Here is a 22,648-nt window from a genome sequence, read left to right as displayed (position 1 = left end):
TTTGCTAAGCCTTCAAACCCCAATCATAATAGAATAAACAAAAATATTTTTATCAATAAGGTACACACATAGGAGTATGTCCTGATGATTCTGTTATACAGTATTAGGCTTTCCTAAAGTACATATGTGTTATTGAAAATGAGACTGTCCAAAAGTCATTTCAATCAGTAATTCAAATTGCTTTTCCACTTCTGTTTTGAAATATAAGAATATTTTAAACGACGATTTTTTTTATTTGAGAATTTTAAGAGTTTCAACTATTCTGAACTCTGTGTCTTTTCCATTTCAGCCTAAAATAGCCAGAATAGAAAATAGAGGAGGAGCTAACCCTGACAAACACTGACATAAAACATGAAAACAAACACTGACCCAAGGGTTAGAGGCGCTTGTAAAAATTAGAGTATGCCTAATGTAATTAACCAACTGTGAGTTTGTGTGTAAGGGGGAGAAAGAGTATGAGTCAGGTGGTAGACCCAATGAAAATAATGTTTTCATTCCGTGAAGTTTTAACTGAGCATTTTTTTCTGAAAAACAATATTTTTATTAGGCAGATGTTCATCTTTTTACGGAAAATAAGTTGCTTATAAGAAGGATTAATAGGAGAAATATCACAAATGATTTAAGTTTAGGCAGGGTTGAAGCAAACTGAACTTTTGCAAAATAATTGTGAAGTGTTTCTTTTCAGTTGCTCATGTTGCTCAAATTCATTTGGTGTATTATTAAAATTAGCTTCTAAATATTCTGGTCTTAATTACACAGTCTCAGAATCATTCTCTGAACTGACCCACAAAATGCAAAATGTGGAAAATCAAATATTCTGTTAAAAAACTTACCTTCCATTCCTCTTTTTCTATCTTCAAAATGACTCTTCCATCTTCCCTGGTGACCTTTTCTCTTAGCTTAGTTAAGCTTACTCGTTCTTCCCAGATTCGCACTAGCCTAGGAGACCAGGAAATCATCTTAGTTCATAGGTAATGACATAAGTGGCACACACACACACACACACACACACACACACACACACACACTTTCATATATATTATATTTATAATATCATATTTATAATTCTCTATATATGAAACTCAGCAGAGTTTCTCTCTTTTGCCCAGGCTGGAGTGCGGTGGTGAGATCTTGGCCCACTGCCACCTTCACCTTCTGGTTTCAAGAGATTCTCCTGCCTCAGCCTCCCAAGTTGCTGGATTACAGTCGCCTGCCACCACACTCTGCTTATTTTTTGTATTTTTAATAGAGACGAGGTTTCACCATGTTGGACAGGCTGGTCTCAAACTCCTGACCTTATGATCCACTGCCTTGACCTCCCAAAGTGCTGGTATTACAGGTGTGAGCCACTGCACCTGGCCACACACACACACACACACACACACACACATATATATATATATATATATATTTAATGACCCATCAAAAACAACCTTTTGACTATTGGTACTTGGAATCAGACAAGAACTTGTTTTGCAATAATTATAAATATGATTAGTATCATAAATGCCCTATTTTTAAATTTTTTAAACAGTATCATAACTCTATAAATTTTATTAATAATAGCTTTTTTGAGATCTGAGTCATATACTATAAAATTATTTTTTAAAAGTACATAATACAATAAATTTTGGTATATTCACAGAGTAGTGCAACCATCATCACTATCTAATACCAAAACATTATATCACTCAAAGAGAAACTCCATGCCTGTTAGCAGTCACTCTCCATTCTTCCCCCTCATACCTCTTGGTAATCACTGATCTACTTTTTGTCTATTGATTTTCCTATCTCAGACACTTTATTTAAATGTGATCATATGATACGTATCCTTTATGTCTGCTTCTTTCACCTAGCACAGTTTTTTTCAAAGTTCATCCATGATGTAGCATCTATTAATACTTCATTCCTTTTTATGGCAGAATGATTCCACTCTGTGGATCTACCACATTTTGTTTATCCATTCATCAACTTATGGACATTGGGCTAATTTCACTTTTGCCTATTTAGAATAATGCTTCTATGAATAATGACATACAAATTTTTGTGTGACCATGTTTTTTCATTTTTCTTGGGTATATTCCTAGGAGTAGAATTGCTGAGTCATATGATCACTTTGTGTTTCTTTTTTTTTTTTTTTTTTTTTTTTTGAGACAAAGTCTTGCTCTGTCATCCAGGCAGGAGTGCAGTGGCACCATCATGGCTTACTACAGCCTCAGTCTCCCAGGCACAAGCAATCCTCCCACTTAAGCTTCCTGAGTAGCTGGGACTACAGGTATGCTCTACCATGCCCTGCTAATTTTCGTATTGTTTGTGGAGATGGGGTTTTACCATATTGCCTAGGCTGGTCTTGAACTCCTAAACTCAAGCGATCCACCTGCCTTGGCCTCCCAAAGTGCTGGCATTACAGGCATGAACCACTATGCCTGGCTATGTTTAACATTTTCAGGAACTGCTAAACTGTTTCCGAAATGGCTGCATCATTTTACATTCCCACCAGTGGCTTATCAAGGTTCTGCTTTCTTCACATCTTCATCAATATTTGCTATTGTCCCTCTTTTTAATTATAGCCATCTAGGGGGTGTGAATGGTAACTGATTGTGAGTTTGATTTGCATTTTCCTGCTGAGTAATCTATAGATACTTAATAGATTTTGTAATGGCTTACAAAGAATACAGTTCAACTTCAGAATTCAATTTCATGTTAATTTTATCTAGTCTTTTTTTAATAAAAATGTATAAAATCTTTGTCATTCTGAAACACATTTCTATTAATTTTTGATCTATTGCAAACATAAGAATTATATCAAACTAGAAAAATGCAAACTAGAAACTGGAAAACCAGGCACAGTGGCTCATGTCTGTAATCCCAGTACTTTGGGAGGCTAAGGTGGGTGGGTCATCTGAGATCAGGAGTTTGAGACCACCCTGGTCAACATGGTGAAACCCCATCTCTACTAAAAATACAAAAATTAGCCAGATGTGGTGACGCGTGCCTGTAGTCCCAGCTACTGGGGAGACCAAGGCAGGAGAATTGCTTGAACCAGAGAGGTGGAGGTCGCAGTGAGCTGAGACTGCATCACTGCACTCCAGCATGGGTGAGAGAGTGGGACTGTCTCAAAAAAAAAAAAAAAAAAAAAAAAGGAAACTGGAAACATTGCAAAGAGCTACTTCTATCCCAGAAAATTGTTCATGCCTGAAAAGGAGAGTAAGTTTAGAATTGAAAATTTTGAAATTTTAGCCTGTTAAAAGGATACATAATAAATATAAGCAGTCATTAAAGCATGAAGTTTAACTAATTTGAATATTTATTTGCCAGAAATCTCTTGACATCTGAGAGTTAATACATATATTTAGTAGTTTTGCACATTAACTGATCTTCAGCAAGGATTTTATTTTAATGAACAGAAAGCCAAAAGTAACAAAGTGTTGAATTTGCTGTCTTCATTTGGGTTCGTAAAACACTTCTTAGTAGCTGTGTATTTTAATCTATCACTTGCCTAAAATTTAACTTATCTGCCAACAGGTGCGCCGTAGCAGTGGGATATGTGTGGCCTTCTGATCTGAATAGCTAAGCTGCCCATAGATGTGGATAACTAAGAAAAAATATATAATGTCATTTATTCAATTATATCACTTATGATAAAAATAGAACTCTTGGCTGGGTGCAGTGACTCATGCCTGTAATCCCAGCACTTTGGGAGGCCAAGGCAGGTGGATCATGAGGTCAGGAGTTTGAAACCAGCCTGTCCAACAGGGTGAAACCCTTTCTCTACTAAAAATACAAAAATTAGCCGGGTGTCGTGCATACATATGTAATCCCAGCTACTCAGGAGGACGAGGTAGGAGTATCACTTAAAGCTGGGAGGTGGAGGTTGCAGTGAGCCGAGATCACACCACTGCACTCCAGCCTAGGTGACAGGCAAGACTCTGTCTCAAAATAAAAAAAAATAAAAATAAAAAACAATAGAACTATTCAAACAATGGACTTAATGGTTATTAATTAATTATTACTAAGAGAGAAATGAAATTCAGAGCAAGATTTAGTAAAAAGTACAATTAGAAATCTTATTCCTTGACCTTTAACTTAAGGAATTAATCAAGTAACCATTATAAGCCAAGTACTAGACATTGGAGATACAAAAAGGTCTGTCCTTGCTGAGTTTACAATCAGACTATTATTAGAAAAATCTATTTTTTTTTTCTGTAATGATTCCTAAATTCTTTCCGGTTCTGTATTTTTATGATCTAAGTCCAGAATGTACCATTTATTAATTTGGTTACCTTTGGCAAGACATCTCCCCTCTGTGGGCCTTACCTATAAAATTTCAGGTTATAATTAAATGATATCTATGTATTTTCCAGCTCAAATATTCTATAATTCCTATACTGCTTTTTCTAAAAAAATAAAAACAAAAAAATTGAGACAGGCTCTCACTATGTTGCCCAGTCTTGTCTGGAACTCCTAGGCTCAAGCAGTCCTCCCACCTCAGCCTCCCAGAGCACTGAGATTACAGATGTGAAACTGCTTATTTTAATCTTGCTTTTCTTTCATGTCTCTAACTGAAATTTTATAAGTCCACTGAAACCCTTTTGAGGCCGGGCATGGTGGCTCATGCCTGTAATCCCAACACTTTGTAAACCCAAAGCAGGTGGATCACTTGAAGTCAGGAGTTTGAGACCAGCCTGGCCCACATGGTAAAACCCTATCTCCACTAAAAATACAAAAATTAGCTGGGCATGGTGGTGTATGCCTGTAATCCCAGCTACTCAGGAGGCTGAGGCAGGAAAAGCACTTGAACTCAGGAGGCAGAGGTTCCAGTGAACTGAGATTGTGCCACCGCACTCCAGTCTAGGTGACAGAGTGAGACTCTGTCTCTTAAATAAATAAGACTTTAAAAAACCCTTTTATTGTAGAATAAGGCCTTTTTCCTATATTGCCATACCAACTGTTACCTAAGTACTTGATTTTTTTCAAGGATCTTGGCATCAAAAGGGAGAAAGAACAATTTCTATTTAAACTGTAGGCTTTTTTTCCTTTTATTTGTACCCAAAGCTTTAGCCACTTTTAGCTGAGAGAAGCAGCATTAGATTACATTTTTACCCTTCTTACCCCTTGCCTGTGTACAAACCACTTTCAAATCTTCTGCTTCTGTCTGCTTCCTTGCTACTCACTGTGATTTGCACAACAGCAACATCATTGTCTCCTGGGAGCTTGTTAGAAATCCAGACTCTTGGTCCTACTCCAGACTTACTAACCCAGAACTTATTTTAATAAGATCTCTGCGTGATTCCTATACAGACAAGTTTGAGAAGCACTGCTCTATTTAAGAGCAGAGTAAAAAAGAAGGGACATCTCTTTGGGTTACTTTTGGTCAGTTTAAAATGTCTATGAATTTTCCAATTAGCCTTTTTGCTGGGAATCAGCTTCTCTGTCTCACTTTAAAAGTTCTCTAAGATTCTTACCATTTTACATCAATTATTGCTGTTTATTTATTAATTTTTTTCTTTTGCTTTCTTTTTTTTTTTTTTTTTTTTTTTTTTTTTTTTTTTTTTTTTTTTTTTTTTTATGAGACAGTGTCTTACTCTGTCACCCAGGCTGGGTGCAGTGGTGTGATCATGACTTACTGCAGTCTCGACCTCCAGGGCTCAATCAATCCTCCTGCCTCATCCCTCTGCCTCCTAAGTAACGGGGACTACAGGTACATGCCACCATGCCCAGCTAATTTAACTTTCTTTTAGAGATGGGGTCTCGCTGTGTTGCCCAGTCTGGTCTCAAACTCCTTGGGATCAAGAGATTCTCCTACCTCAGCCTCCCGAAGTGCTGGGATTACAGGCGTGAGCCACCATGCCTGGAAAATTATTTATTTAGTCGCATTACAGGTTTTAAACCTAACCTTTGATCTCTAGACAATGTACTTTTAAAGTGGTTTATACTTAATTTTAACCATAAACCAAGCTTTATAATACTGTACAATGATTTTATAATGAAATTGTTTTAAGACTAAGGGAAAGGTGTTTTGAGAAACTACATTACATAATCTCCATGTAATGTTCCTAAAAGTAGAAGCTGATTGTGGTCTAGGGTTGTCAAAAGAGAGTTTGTAATTTCCCCCCTACATTTTTAAACAATCTCTAATTTTTTTTCCTCAAAGGTTATCAGAAAACTCTACAAATTCTAGGCCTAATCTTTATAATCATAGGGGTGTGTGTAACTTAACTTTTGGAAATTACATTTTGCTAACAGAAAATCCTCCTCCCTAATCATAAAATAGATGATGCCAAAAAAGAACAAGCAGTAAGGGCAAACTCGTTACTCTTACATAGAGAACTAACTTCTGAAATTTCTGAAATTAAATGATTCTTAATAATGACAAAGATCCCTTTTATCAACACTTTAGTCAGGCTCCTGAGTCCTCTGTTTGACCAGGCTTGACCCTGGGGCTTCCCTCTCTATCCTTGTAGAATCCACTTTGAACATAAATCTTGCTGTGTCTACACACTTACTAAGAACTAGGTGGGGACAAGTTTAAAAATACTTTTAAGAGAAAAAAGTATGCTCTGTCAGTTTAAGGGGAAATACTCCTTCCTTGATATCCTCCTTCAGCAATAATTCTATCAGGTCGTTTTAGCCAGAAACCTCATCCTTGATATTTCTCCTTAATAATTTTCCATCCACTGAATCTCACCCTGCTCCTGGGTTATATGTAAATGCCCACTTGCCCTTGTTCATGTGAGAACTGAGCCCAATCTCTCTCTGACTGTAAGACCCCATTGCAGTGGTCCTTATACCCCATTGCATGGCTCCCCTTGAATAAAGTCTGCCTTACCATCATTAGCACGTGTTCAGATAATTTTTTTTCTTTAACACTAGATACATGAAATAGGTGAAATTCTGGAGTTTAGAACCAAGTCATGATTCCTAACTACTGTTAAAAAAATGGTTAGGGTTTATTAAAGGTACTCTATGGGTCAAAAGAAGTTGGGGCATTAACAAAATAAAGAAAAAAGAGTAGTCTAGAGTCAGAGTTTTCATAACTGTACAATATAAACATAACACATTTCTTGAGTGTAGCTTTATGTAGAAATGATCCATCTGGGGAAATGTAAAACCTGAGGTGAATGTAGTGCTTACTGAGTCAGACTGCTTAGGTGTCAATACCAGTTTCACATGTATTAGTGGTGTGATCTTTGACAAGTTTCTTAGAACTGTTCCTCAGGTTTTCCATCTTTAAAATGGAGAAAATAATAGCATCTGCATATGGCAGAGATGTAACTCTTCTCTTCCTCAATAATGGACCCTGAGCCAGGTGTGCACCTATAGTCCCAGCTACCTAGGAGGCTGAAGCGGGAGGATAGCTGAGCCCAGAAGTTCAAGTCCATCCTGGGCAGCATAGCAGCAACCCAAGATCCTGTCTCTAAAAAAAGAAAAGGCAATAATAAATTCTCTAAATTTAACTGGGCATAAGACCTCATTTACCCATCCTCTTTTCATAGCTAGATATGGGTTATGTGAAGTTTTGGCCAGTGGGATGTTAGCAGAAGCTGCAGTGTGAGCAGCTTCCTGGAAGTGCAGCTTCCTCCTAACCAGAAACAAATATGATGGCTGCAATTGGTGTATCTAGTTTGGATCACGAGGGGATTTCAGGAATGAAAAACGTGCACAATTGAGCAACAAGATAGAAGAAACCAGGATGTCTGACTCAGTGGAGTGCTATTCCAGCAGTGGATCACTTATCAGAAAAGTTAACAGATCTTGTTTAAGCTACTATTATTTTTGATTTCCTTCTCCCACAGGGCAGTCTCATCCTGATAATGATCCTATATTTCAGCATGTTGAGGAAATTAAATGAGATAGTACAAATACAGTAGTTAGCAGAGTTCCTAGTAAACAGTAAGTGCACAATAAATGTCTGCTCGAGCCCCTTATCTATCATTGTTAGCATCAGTGTCGTCTTTATTAGCTTCTCTTGGGAAGAATGATTTTTCCCTGTCCAGATCTTTTGTTTTTACAGATATTTAGTGACACAAATCATTGCTTATCATTGCTTGCCCCTCACCCTTGTTTACTGGAAGAATACCAATTGTTTCCAAGTCCAAGTGTTTACCAAGTAATCCAAGTGATGTGGTTTGGCTATGTCCCCACCCAAATCTCATCTTTAATTGTGGCTCCCGTAATTCCCTCGTGTCGTGGGAGGGTCCAATGCTGTTCTATGGTTGTGAATAAGTCTTTCAAGATCTGATGGTTTTATGAGTTTTCCCTTTCTTTCTTTCCTTTTTTTTTTTTTTTTGTTGTTGTTGTTGTTGTTTTTGAGATGCAGTTTCACTCTTGTTGCCCAGGATGGAGTGCAATGACGCAATCTCAGCTCACTGCAACCTCTGCCTCCTGGGTTCAAGTGATTCTCCTGCCTCAGCCTCCCAAGTAGCTGGGATTACAGGCTCGCACCAACACTCTCAGCTAATTTTTTGTATTTAGTAGAGATGGGGTTTCACCATATTGGTCAAGCTGGTCTCAAACTCCTGACCTCAGGTGATCCACCTGCCTTAGCCTCCCAAAGTGCTGGGATTACAGTCATGAGCTACTGTGTCCAGCTGAGGTTTCCCCTTTCATTTGGTTCTCATTCTCTTTTTGCTGACTGCATGTAAGATGTCCCTTTGCTCTTCCTTTGTCTTCCACCATGATTATGAGGCCTCCTCAGCCATATAGAACTGTGAGTCAATTAAGTCTCTTTCCTTTATAAATTACCCAGTCTCAGGTATGTCTTTATCAGCAGCATGAAAATGGATTAATACACCAGGATGAATCTTAATTTGTCTAAACCAATCAGACAGTCTCATTCCCCTAGAAGGTAACTGGGTTAGATGTGTACAAATGATCGCATTCTGGCCAATGAGAGGTGAAGGAGAGGTTTTTGGGGGGACCCTCAGAGAAAGATTTTCTTACTCTTAAAGAAGAAATAGAAAAAAATCATTTCCACTCTTCTGAAAACATAATGATGATTGGCTGTGATGCCTGGAAATCCATCAGTCATCTTATAACAGTGAAGGAAGCTAATCTGAGGGTCAAACTGACCCAGAGATTAACAGTGGGAGGTGAAAAAAAAGCTGACTTTTAAAAGATGTTGAGGCTTTGGACTGACTATCTTTGGAACTGCCTTACTTCCCTAACACTTAAGCCATCTTTAGTTGAATTTTCTGTTATTTGCTGACACTGGAAAATAACACTTGCTAATTTAATGTTTAGAAAGAGACAGTGAACGAGAATTGTATGGAACTACATGAATATTTGAGGAAAGGGGCTGTTTTTGCAGGATTAGTTGAATACTTTTTGGAGACATCCAATCAGGAAAGTAGGTAAGATAAAAAGGAGGCAGAGGAAATGAGAGTGAAATAAATATAGCCCAAATCAAAGAATCAAGTGATCCAGCAGCCCTGGCTAGAACACACAGCTATTCAAATAGTTGAGAATCTAATGTACCTTCTACGGCCAAATATTGTTTTAGATCCTAGGGCATATAATCCTGAACATACAGTCCTAAAAATTAGACTATATAATACTAATCAAACTTTGAGGAATGTTAAACACAGTCGTATGAGGACATAAGGTAGCTACTATTTTCACATGTATTTTTTGTGACTCCTATCACATAGACAGATTTGAGTCAGCTGTTTCCTTTAAGCATATTTTGAGCTTTCAGTAAATAAAAATCTATATCAAATTCAATAATAAGGCATTTAGATGTTCTTTTTTATGGTGATGATAATATGAATTTTCACTAATTCAAAATAATAAATATGTTTTAGCATACTTGCATTGAAATTCCTTCTCTCGCTTCAGGTCTTCATTGTGTTTCTTTATTCTTTCTTCCCAAACTTCCTTTACAGCATTGACAGCCCCAGTACAAACCACATTTTCAGTCATGATTCCTTCACATTGTCATAGAGTCACCAACTTCATTAGGTTTTGAATAGCTGAATCATAGATGCCATTTCAGAAAGGACCTCCAGAGAAACAAAGCAATGTTTCAGACTGTTCACTGAGTACCATAAAGATCATAATAGTTAATATTTATAGAACACATTCCATGCTCCAAAAGTTATTTTATATACTTTACATGCCATATCATACTTAAAAATTCTCATAAAATACTATAATATAGGTACTTTTATTAACTAATATGTAGATGAGAAAATTAAGCTTTAAAGAAGATGAACAATTGCCTTTGGGGGTCTCATATCTAACATATGATCCTTTGTTATTAGGTAATTCACAATAATGAAAAACTGCAGCTAGTCTTCATGTCTAATTATAGGAAAATAGTTATATAATGGAAATTTTTAAAAGACTGGCATCTTGAGATATCAATCTAATCAGGATCCCATATGCACAAGTGGAAATTCAGTTAAGTGATTAGCATATTGGGATTCTTTCTTTTTGTGTAAAATAAATTGCAAATGGACAGATGGCAGTATTAAGGATTTTGATCTGAATTTCAGAAATGAGAGGAAAATAATAGGAGAATGGTTATGTAAATTATGGTAGGTATATTTCTTTTTTTTTTTTTTTTTTTTTCTTTTGAGACGGAGTTTCGCTCTTGTTACCCAGGCTGGAGTGCAATGGCGCGATCTCGGCTCACCGCAACCTCCGCCTCCTGGGCTCAGGCAATTCTCCTGTCTCAGCCTCCTGAGTAGCTGGGATTACAGGCCCGCGCCACCACGCCCAGCTAGTTTTTTTGTATTTTTAGTAGAGACGGGGTTTCACATGTTGGCCAGGAAGGTCTCGATCTCTCGACCTCGTGATCCACCCGCCTCGGCCTCCCAAAGTGCTGGGATTACAGGCTTGAGCCACCGTGCCCGGCCGATGGTAGGTATATTTCATGGAATGTCCTATGGCCTTAAAATAATCATAATGATTTTTTTTTACCAAATTAGCAATAATAAAATAATTTGATTTACGATTATTTAAATTATTTCCTTTCAAATTCAGGAATACACAGACATCCACAATCACTTATATTCAGCGTTATAGAAAGACTGTAATGCAAGTAAAGTAAATAGAAAGTAATGTAGTTGGAAAAGGAAGCAATGAAATTTGCAACAACATAGGGAAACAGACATTTTCTTTCATCAATGGTAGTATCGTTATATTCTGCATGGAGAGAAACTTGGTAATATCTAGCAAACTCACAAATGCTCATCCACACTTAATTTATATTTCAAATATTTTCAAAGTTATTTGCAGTGTTTTTATAACAGCAAAATATTGAAACAACCTAACATTTCATCAGTAAACTATAGTCTACCCATATAATGGGAAATTACATAGTTCAAAAAAAAGGAAAAGTATCATATATTCATATGCCATGATCTCCAAAATACATAATATGCCACAGTTTATCTATTCTAATGAATGTGAATATTTGAGTCCCAGAGCTTTGCTATTATAAGCAATAATGTTTCTAAAATTATCGTTTTGTCTTCTTGGTGTTCAAGTGGAATTATTTCTATTGGGTACATATCTAGAATGAGAATTGCTGGATCATAGTGTATGTACATGTTTCAATTTACAAGACAGAGCCAATTTGTTTTCCAAATTGACCGTGCCCGTTTATACTCTTACTGCCACTGTGTAAGGGTCCCCATCGATATACAGCCTCACCAACAAACTACTGCATAAAGCGATATCCCAGGATAGTCATAATTTGTACTTCCCTGATGACTAAGTGTTCCAAGTTAATATACAAGGATCATCCAATTAAAGAAAAGACAAAATCCTGAGTGTTGTTTATGAGAGCCATACCTAAAAAACAAAGATAGAGAAAAGGGGACAGTACAAGAATAGAAAAGTCCACTTCTAGGTATATACCCAAGAGAAATGAAAACATATGTTCTCACAAAATCCTGTACATGAATGTTGATAGAAACAGTATTTGTAATAGCTAAAAGGTGGAAACAACACAAATGGCCATTTGCTGATGAATGTATAAACAAGAGGTGGTATATCCATATAATGAAATATTATTTGGCAATAAAAATGAAGTATAGATACATGCCACAGTATAAATAAACGTTGAACAAAATTATGCCAAGTGAAAAAAGCCAGACACAAAAGACCACATACGTAATCTCATTTATAAGCAATGTCCAGAATATGCAAATCTATAGATTCAAAAAGTAGCTTAGTGGTACCCAGGTGTTTTGTAGAGGGGGAAATAGGGAATGACTGCTAACTGTACAGTTTTTTGAGTGATTAAAATGTTCTAGAATTAGTGATGATGATTGTACAACTCTTGAATATATTAAAAACCACTGAGTTGTACACTAAAAGAGAGAATTTATATATGAATTATATTTCAATTAATTTTTTCTTTCTTTTTTATTTCCTTTCTTCCTTCCTTCCTTCCCTCCTTCCCTCCCTTCCTCCCTTTCTTCCTTCTTTGCTTTTTTGAGACAAAGTCTCACTCTGTCACCCAGGCTTCAATGCAGTGTTGGGATCATGACTCACTGCAGCCTCAACCTCTGGGCTCAGGTGATCCTCCTGCCTTAGCCTCTCAGGTAGCTGGAAATATAGGCATGTGCCACCACGTCTGGCTAACCAATTAAATTTTTTGAGAACTGAGAAAGATGTACTATGGAAACACTAAGCAAAAGAAGGCTAGTATCAATATATTAATAACAGACAAAATGGACTTTAGGCACAAATACTTTCCAGACATAAAAGATCAATCATATAATAATGAACGATTCATTCCACAAGAAATATAAAAGAACTTTAAACTGTATACCTTTAATAACATGGCTTCCAAATATATGAAGGAAAATTGATGGAACTAAAGGGAAAAATCAAGGAATCCAGAATTGAAGTGGAAGATTTTAACCATTTTTTTCAGCAATTGATTGAACAAGCAGTTTAAAACTTAGGAAGAATACTGAAGATTTAAACTACACAATAAATAGATGTAATTAAATGATAAATAAAGAACTATATCCTACAATGACAGAATATATAATATTTTTTTAAAAAACACATGGAAGCTATCATAATGAAAAAGTCAAAGAAGCTATCGTAATGAAAATAAGAAAGCATTTTGAACTGAATTAATAAAAATATTACAAATCAGAATGTATGGAATATAGGTAATATAGTAGATGGAAATTTCTAGCCTTAAATATACATTTTAGAAGAGATGAGGCTAAAAACTTTACATCCATCTCAAGGAGTTAAAGAAAGCAAAACAAACCCAAAGAAAGCAGAAGGGCATATCATAGATAAGCACATACATGTATAAAATTTTTAAATGACACAATAGAATACAATAATAATAATCTAAAGTCTTTCCACCAAAAACTACTGGTCCTACAGATGACTTCAACAGCGATTCTACCAAGCATTTGAGAGGTAAAAATAACAGTAACCATAGCACAAACTCTTCATGAGAACAGAAAGGAAAGACTTCCCAATTCAGATTATGAGATTAGCATAACCTTGATACCAAACCTTAAGAATGGTAATTCTAGAAAGAAAAACACAGACTAATCTCACTAACAAATATATTATGGAGAAAAGTACTAAACAATATACTGGCAAATCATATCTGGTAATATATGAAAAAGAAAATACTGGCCCGGTACAATGGCTCATGCCTGTATTCCGGCACTTTGGGAGGCTGAGGCAGACAGATCACTTAAGGTCAGGAGTTCAAGACCAGCCTGGCCAACATGGTGAAACCCATCTCTATTTAAAAAAATACAAAAGAAGCCAGGCGTGGTGGCTCATGCCTGTAATCCTAACACTTTGGGAGTCTGAGGCGGGTGGATTGCATGAACTCAGGTGTTCAAGACCAGCCTGGGGCAACATGGTGAAACCCTGTCTCTACTAAAATATAAAAAATTAGGAGGTTGCAGTGAGTCAAGATCAAGCCACTGCACTCCAGCCTGGGCGACAGAGTGAGAATCTGTTTCCAAAAATATATAGAAAATGAAAATAAAAAATGCAAAAATACAAAAATTAGCCAGTCATGGTGGCATGCACCTGTAATCCCAGCTACTGGGGAGGCTGAAGCAGGAGAATCACTTGAACCCTAGAGGTGGAAGTTGCAGTGAGCTGAGATAGCACCACTACACTCCAGCCTGGGTGACAGAGCCAGACTCCATCTCAAAAACAAACAAACAAACAAAAACCATAAAACAAAGTAAATACATTATAGCCATGTTGGGTTTATTCCACAGATTAAAGTTTGTTTGCTTATCTTTGTTTGAGAAATCAATTAACATAATATTCTAAATTAATAAACTAGAAGAGAAAAAATATTATTCTAATAGATGTAGAAAATCATTACAATTTAATATCATGTGATTAAAAACAACTGTTAACATACTATAAATTTCTTTAACCTAACAAACCATATCTAATAAAAACCTGCAGCAATCGTACTTAATAGTGTAACAGTGAAAGCCTTTCATTTAAAATTAGAAGATGTCTGTTCTCACTACTTCCATTCAATACTGTATAATGGCTCAACCCAAAGCAAGAAGAGGCACCAAAGCAAGAAGAAGAAATAAAAGGCATAAAGTCTGAAAAGGAATAAAAAACAAGAGAGATCCAAGATGGCTGAACACTAGCAGCTCGGGATTGTAGCTCCCACTGAAAACGCCAAGAACGAGAGGACGCCACACCTTCACATGAATTCTTGTTGCTCACGCACCAGGAGATTCCCAGCGGAGGAGCCCCACGGGTCGCCAGCGCGACTCTTGTGACCGGCGAGGCGGTTTTGCCGGCGCCTCGGAGCGTCGGTTCTTGGCGCAGAGTCAGAAAAGCACCATCAATCTTAACGCCGCTGATTTGGTCGGCGCAGTGGGTTGCTCAGATTTCGGCGCTGAGAATCAATAAGTTGGACGTCCACTCAGAAACCCAATTACAAAGACGGTAATTATAAAGACTACAGATGGATAAATCTACAACGAAGGGAAGAAAACAGTCAAAAAAGGCTGAGAATACCCAAGATCAAAACGCCTCTTCCTCAGCAGGGGATCCCTGTTCCTCATCAGCAACGAAACAAGGCTTGATGGAGAACGAGTGTGTTCCAATTACAGAAGCAGGCTTCAAAACGTGGATAATAAGAAACTTCTGTGAATTAAAAGAACTTGTTCTAACACAATCTAAAGAAACTAAGAACTTTGAAAAAAGGTTTGACGAAATGTCAACAAGAATACAAAATTTAGAGAGGAAAATCAGTGAATCGATGGAACTGAAAAACACAATACGAGAACTACGTGAAGTATGCACAAGTTTTAACAGCCGAATTGATCAAGCAGAAGAAAGGATATCAGAGGTCGAAGACCAACTCAATGAAATAAAACAAGAAGACAAGATTAGAGAAAAAAGGATAAAAAGGAATGAGCAAAGTCTCCAAGAAATATGGGACTATGTGAAAAGACCTAATCTACGTTTGATAGGTGTACCTGAATGTGACAAAGAGAATGAATCCAAGCTGGAAAATATGCTTCAGGGTATTATTCAGGAAAATTTTCCCAACTTAGTAAGGCAGGATAATATTCAACTCCAGGTAATACAGAGAACACCACAAAGATATTCCTCAAGAAGAGCAACTCCAAGGCACATAATCGTCAGATTCACCAGGGTTGAAATGAAGGAGAAAATACTAAGGGCAGCCAGAGAGAAAGGTCAGGTTACCCACAAAGGGAAGCCTATCAGACTTACAGCAGATCTCTCAGCAGAAACCCTACAAGCCAGAAGAGAGTGGGGACCAATATTCAACATCCTTAAAGAAAAGAACTTTCAACCAAGAATTTCACATCCAGCCAAACTAAGCTTCACAAGTGAAGGAAAAATGAAGTTTTTTGTGAGCAAGCAAGCACTCAGAGAATTCATCACCAACAGGCCTGCTTTACAAGAGCTGAAAGAACCACTACACATAGAAAGGAACAAACAGTATCAGCCTTTCTAAAAAAATACCAAAAAGTAAAGAACATCAATATAATGAAGAATTTACATCAACTAATGGGCAAAATAGCCAGCTAATATTAAATGACAGTATTAAACTCACATATATCATTATTAATTCTAAATTTAAATTGACTAAATTCCTCAATTCAAAGACAGGGAATTTGGATAAAAAATTAAAACTGTATGCTGCATCCAGACCCATCTCACATTCAAGGATACACAAAGACTCAAAACAAGGGATGGAGAGAGACTTACCAACCAACCAGAGAGCAAAAATAAATCAATAAAAAGCAGAAGTTACAATTTTTGCCTCTGATAAAATAGTATTTAAAGCAACAAAGATCAAAAGAAGCAAAGAAGGACATTATATAATGATAAAAGAATCAATGCAACAACAAGAAGAGTTAAAGGTCCTAAATATACACGCACCCAATACAGGAATACCCAGACATACAAGACTTATAAAGAGACTTAGACTCCCACACAATAATAGTGGGAGACTTCAACATTAATATTAGACAGATCAATGAGACAGAAAATTAACAACGATATCCAGGACTTGAACTCAGATCTGGAACAAGTAAACGTAATTAACATTTATAGAACTCTCCACTTTACACAAAATATACACTCTTATCAGTACCACATCATATCAACTTAGAAGTTTAAACAAAACGTTGGTTGGCTCCTTGTTTGTTACTCTCTTCCCTCATTTTCTTTCATGTCTCCATTATTAAGGACAATTATAGGCATACCCATATTTAGACTACATTTTAGCCTGGGCAACAAAGCAATACCCCCATTCTCTCTCCCTCTTCCTCTTTCTCTTTCTTCCTCTTCTTTATTCTTTTTCTTATTATTCTTTTTCTCAAAAAAAAAAGAGGAATAAAAAACAAAAAGACATTTCCTCGTGTACAGTTACAAACTAGAAAATACAAGAGAATCTACAGCTAAATATATAGAATTGATAACAACGTTTAGCAAGATTTCTGGCAAGTCAGTATTTTGAAAACTCAATTATGTATCTATATTTCAGGAGAAAATAGATATTAAATTCTTTAAACAATACTATTTTAAATAGCATAAAAATCAAATTCTTAACAATAAACAGGATGTGTAAACCTCTATACATAAAACTAAAAATTGGAGTGAAATTAAAGATCTAAATAAATGAAGAGATATACATTATATTCACTGATTGAAAGACTCAATCTGTAAAAATAATATCCACATTGAACTGTAATCAATCTCAATAAAAATTTCATTTGGAGAAGGAGAGGGGTAACTTGGCAATCAGTTTCTAATTTTTAGCGACAATTCTAAGGATACAAAACAGCCCAGATACTCTTGCCAAAGAAAACTAGAGTGGAAGGATTTATTCCACATTCATCAAGATCTCTTTTAAAGCTATGGTACTAGGTAATGTTATTGGTGCAATAGACAAACATATCAGTGTACTTAAATAAGGAACCCCAGAAATAGACGCATACACAAAGGCACTGCAGAACATTGTGGAAATATTTGTTTTTGAGACAGGGTCTTGTTTTGTTGCCCAAACTGGAGAGCAGTGGCATGATCTTGGCGCACTGCAACCTCCACCTCCTGGGCTCAAGCCATCCTCCCACCTCAGCCTCCAAAGAAGCTGGGACTATGGGCATACACCACCATACCTAGATAACTTTTGTATTTTGTGGAGATGGAATTTTACTATGTTGCCCAGGCTAGTCTGAACTCCTGGGCTCAAGTGATCTGCTTGCCTTGACCTCCCAAGGTGCTAGGATTACAGACATGAGCCGCCGCACCTGGCCATGGAAATAATTTTTTAGGAGGAATTATATTGGTACAGTTGAATATCTATATATTACCAAAATTAATTCCATGTGAATTATAGACCTAAAAGTGAAAGTAGAAAAAGTAAAGCATTTGGGTGACAATATAGGACTTATCTTCATGTCCTTAAAGTAGAGAACACTTTTTAAAACAGAATACAAAGCATATCCATAAAGGAAAAGATTGTGATATAGTTTGAATATATGTTCCCACCAAATCTCATGTTGAACTGTAATCCCCAATGTTGGAGGTGGGGCTAGGTAGGAGGTGATTAGATCATGGAGGAGGATCCCTTATGGCATGGTGCTGACTGCCACGTGTGTACCTATGCAACAATCTTGCATGCTCTTCACATGTACCCCAAAACTTAAAATGCAATAAAAAAAAAAAACAAACAGTGAGCTCTTGCGAGATCTGGTTAAGTGTGTGGCGCCTCCCGCTGTTTTCTCTTTTGCTCCTGCTCTGGCCTTATGGGACGAAGGCTTCCCCCTCCACCTTCTGCCATGATTGAAAGCTCCCTGAGGCTTCAGTAGAAGCCAAGCAGATGCCAGCACCATGCTTCCTGAAAGCCTACAGAACCGTGAGCCAGTTAAACCTCTTTTCTTTGTAATTTACCCAGTAGCAGGTATTTCTTTGTTTTTTTTTTTGTTTTGTTTTTTTGGTGTGTGTGTGTGTGTGTGTGTGTGTGTGTGTGTGTGTTTTCTTGAGACAGGCTTACTCTGTAACCAAGGTTGGAATGCAGTGGCACAATCATGGCTTATGATAGCCTTGATCTCCTGGGTTCCCTCTGCTTCAGCCTTCAGAATAGATATGAAATTGTTAAAAATATGCTATTTTCAATAGCATAAAAATCAAATTCTTAACAATAAACAGGATGTGTAAAACCTCTATACAGAAAACTAAAAATTGGAGTGAAATAAAAGAAGAGCTAAATAAATGAAGGGACTATGAAGGGACTACAGGCGAGAACCAGTGTGTCAGCTTTTTTTTGTTTTTATTTTTCTGTAGTGACAAGATCTCTCCACGTTTTCCAGGCTGGTCTTGAACTCCTGGGCTCAAGCAGTCCTCCTGCATTGGCCTCCAGAAGTGTTAGGATCACAGACATGAGCTGCTGTGCCTGGCCAGGTATTTCCTTAAAGCAATGCAAGAGCAGCCCAACACAGACTGATAAATTGGTCTATGTTACAATTAAGAACTTATTGAAAGACATCACTTAGAAAATAAAAGGAATACCATGTACATTAGTGGGGAAAGATATTGGCAACATACGTAACCACCAATGGACTACATCTAGAATAGATAAAGAACTCCTAAAAATCAACTAAAAAAGACAACACAAAGTACAATTGAACAGGAAATTTTCAAAAAATAAAATCCAAATGGTAGAACTTGCCTTGTAGAGAAAAAAAAATCCAAATGACCAAAAACATATTAAATTGTGCTCCACCTTATTAAAAACATGATAAGACACCAGTGAACATCTGTCAGAATGGCTAAAATTCAAAAGACTGTTACACCAAGTCTTGGTGAGAATTTGAGTTACAGAAATCCTCATGCACTGCTGGTATATTGGTGAAATTGTAAATTGGTATTAACTATTTTAAACTACTTATGTGGTAATGTAGAAGATAAGCACAGCTTATGATCCAGTAATTCCATTCAAAGGTATATACCTAGAGGAAGAATGTGTCTCCACTAGGAAACATGAACAAGACTGTTCCCAGCAATACTTTTCAAGATTGTAAAAAAATTAAAAAATAAAACAATGTTTTAAAAGCAATAGCTGGGTACGGTGGCTAATGCCTGTAATCCCAGCACTTTGGGAGGCTGAGGCAGGTGGATCAATTTAGGTCAAGAGTTCAAGACCAGCCTGACCAACATGGTAAAACCCCATCTCCACTAAAAAATATATAAAATTAGACAGAGGTGGTGTCATATGCCTGTAATCCCAGCTACTTCGGAGGCTGCCTCAGGAGAATCATTTGAACCCAAGGGCCAGAGCTTGTAGTGAGCTGAGATTGCACCATTGCACTCCAGCGTGAGCAAGAAGAGGGAAACTCTGACACACACACACACACACACACACACACACACACACACACACACACACACAAAAGCAAAATGGCAGTATCCATCCAATGAATTACAAAAAGTAATAGCTAGAATTAAGTGAGAAAAAAAACATATGACATTGGAGATATGGTGAAAAGAGGAAATTTCTTCTTCCAATAAGCAAAAAGAAAGGCCGTCAGAAATTATGTTGGGGAAGACACTGTACAAGAAAGGCACAGTCCATATATAAAGCCAACAAAATGTGGCATGATTTTTAGCAATTATTGAAGTACAGGAAAGGAGAATCTATTTTAACATTCTTCTTTAGTACAATGAATATGACATTGATACTGAGAAGGAAATGTTGGCTCTGCAGAAAATAGAAATTACATAGCTATGATACTGTAAACCCTGTGTATTGATCTTTTGAAATACATCCACCTATAAAAAAGTAAGGAAGATTTATTGAAGGTTACAGAACACAATATAAATGCCATATGTCTTGAAAATATAACGGTAACAGTACTTTTTATTTATTTATTTTTTGAGATGGAGTCTCACTCTGTAGCCAGGCTGGAGTGCAGTGGCACAATTTCGACTCACTGCAACCTCTGCCTCCCGGGTTCAAGTTGATTCTCCTGCCTCAGCCTCCCGAGTAGCTGGGACTACAGGCACACACCACCCTGCCTAGCTAACTTTTTGTATTTTTTAGTAGAGACAGGGTTTCACCATGTTAACCAGGATGGTCTCAATCTTTCGACCTCGTGATCCACTCGCCTCAGCCTCTCAGAGTGCTGGGATTAAAGGCGTGAGCCCGGTCCAGTAACAGTACTTTTAACAGAATGTGAAAGAAGGAAATGAGAAAAAGAAGTAAATGATAGGAACACCAATATCCACATCTTCAAAGTGGGGGATCAACAGATACTGTCTGTACTTTATGGAACAAGAAATAGAGATTAAAGTATTTGCTTAATTTTATGAAAATAATCAGGAGAAAAACTAAAAATAGGCATATAACTCTATGGCAGTGTAAGAGAACTCTCATAATGAAGCTCCATAGATAATGTCTAAAGTTGATTAAAAATAGCATACAATTGTCTTTGACAAAGAAAAAAAAAGAAATATGAAATAACCACTGAAAACTAAATCCCAAAATGCTTAAAATGATTACTTTGAGGGAGCAGGACTAGTGATAGAGAGGAATAGGATAGATAATATTTTTCATTATTAACCTCTTCTAAATTAATGATTTTTAAACTAATATTATGTAGTATATGTGTGTGTGAGAGACAGAGAAGAACTATATTACAGAAAACAAGTTTAAAATTTCGAGGTTGATAAATGATTGGCATATGCAAGAAATTGTTGAGAGAATTTCTAAGCAAGGCATTCTGAACAGGAACACAATGCAAGATCTCTTTGCTATGAAGAAACCTTGGGATACATACACTGGTAATCCAACTTCCTGAGCATGTCGCAATCAATTTACAATTTATTGTCTCTGATTTAAGAAAGTTTGAAGTTTTTGCCAAATACTGAAATAATACAAATATTTTAAAAATCCCAAGTATCTACACGTATACGTGTATTTTACTAGACATGTAAAACGATTCATCCATTTGCTAATTCATTTTCTCATTTGCCATTAAACGTTGCTCATCCATCAGTTTTTCTATAATGACCAACTTCCCTTAGGGAAACACAAGTCAATAATGATGTATTTCTTCCTCCAGCACAGGATTGTGCTCTCTGCTTTGATTATTACGATAATGAATAGAAAGTACATAGTGTGGCAGTAAGGTAAGCATAGCGAATGAATTGCAGAAGAGTTGCTTCTTACTTCTGGGGAAATCTACCTTCCAGAGGTACACAATTCCATGAGTGACAATGAATACCTCACAAAAAAACTTTTAAATTCAATTCCAGTTTGTTTGGACATTCTGGCCAGTACAGACACGGTATAGGTATCAGCAGCAACCTAGTTATATGTGAAGAATAAAGGAATAAATGTTTCTGAAAAATACTTACCATTGTCGAGTACTTACAAATATCGGTGGACACTGAAGTTCACATAACCAAAGTTAATGACTATCAGTTAAAAGTAGATTCAGGGGGGATTTTTTTTTTCAATGTGGCTCCAAATGATTAAAATCCTCAGTCAGCTGTAACCAAGTGAAATGTAATGTCAGCCTAGTTCTAATTTTAGTTCATGGACAAAGCTGAGAATAGAAAAGAATCACATGGGGCTTCTCTGCGAAGGATCAGCTGATAATGTATGTGAGTGCATTCTGTGGACTGCAAAAGGTATACTACAGACATTATAAAACTATCAGGCATAACTGTTTCTAAGATCCTGAAAAATAATGCCTATTGAAAGTCCTTCTATTTTTCATAAGTTACTCATTTAATAGAATTTAACGCATCTATTCCATCCAAGCAGAGAAATTTGGAATATGTTGATGTATGCCATAACAAAAATTCTACGTAGTAAACCGTAGATCTGCCAATGTTTGAACTAAATGCTCAGATGCTTTAAGAAAAGAAAAAAATAAAGGTGTGGGTAAGCATGGGTAACAGAGGAGCCCCAAACTTCTGCTGTACCTGGACTTCAAATTCAGTTATCTCTCACTTCGATCGGTTCAGCTTTCATAGATAGGGCTTAATTCCAGGTTCTTAAAAAATTAACTATGTATTTATTTTTTTGAATTTGTAATATGGAACAAAATTCAGAAGTTCAATCTCCACCGTCTTTGTCCTCTGCCCCTTTCACCATCCCCGCCTCCAGTAGGGAGGTTCTCTT

The 22,648-nt window shown here is 36.7% G+C and overlaps 1 protein-coding gene across 3 annotated transcripts in view; it reads right to left on the bottom strand.

Annotated features, from left to right (window-relative positions):
• The window catches only part of LRRC39 (leucine rich repeat containing 39), a 32,559-nt gene extending 10,528 nt beyond the window's left edge, over nucleotides 1-22,031 (bottom strand). For 2 of the 3 annotated variants that reach the window (XR_012512568.1, XM_010343818.2), the window contains exons 1-3: nucleotides 21,877-22,031; nucleotides 9,809-10,001; nucleotides 834-939 (exon numbers count right to left, since the gene is read on the bottom strand). Coding sequence is in view for 2 of the 3 variants with exons in the window: in XM_010343818.2 (XP_010342120.1) it covers nucleotides 834-939; nucleotides 9,809-9,921 (219 nt within the window). In the remaining variant the exon portion in view is untranslated. The remainder of the gene's footprint in view (nucleotides 1-833; nucleotides 940-9,808; nucleotides 10,002-21,876) is intronic. The other variant, XM_003933264.3, reaches the window with a different exon arrangement.
• Between the last annotated feature and the right edge of the window lie 617 nt (nucleotides 22,032-22,648).

This window comes from Saimiri boliviensis, chromosome 11 (assembly GCF_048565385.1).
Source record: "Saimiri boliviensis isolate mSaiBol1 chromosome 11, mSaiBol1.pri, whole genome shotgun sequence".
Lineage (NCBI taxonomy): Eukaryota > Metazoa > Chordata > Mammalia > Primates > Cebidae > Saimiri > Saimiri boliviensis.
The sequence above is the reverse complement of the archived record's forward strand: the minus strand, read 5'-3'. Positions and strand labels throughout refer to the sequence as shown.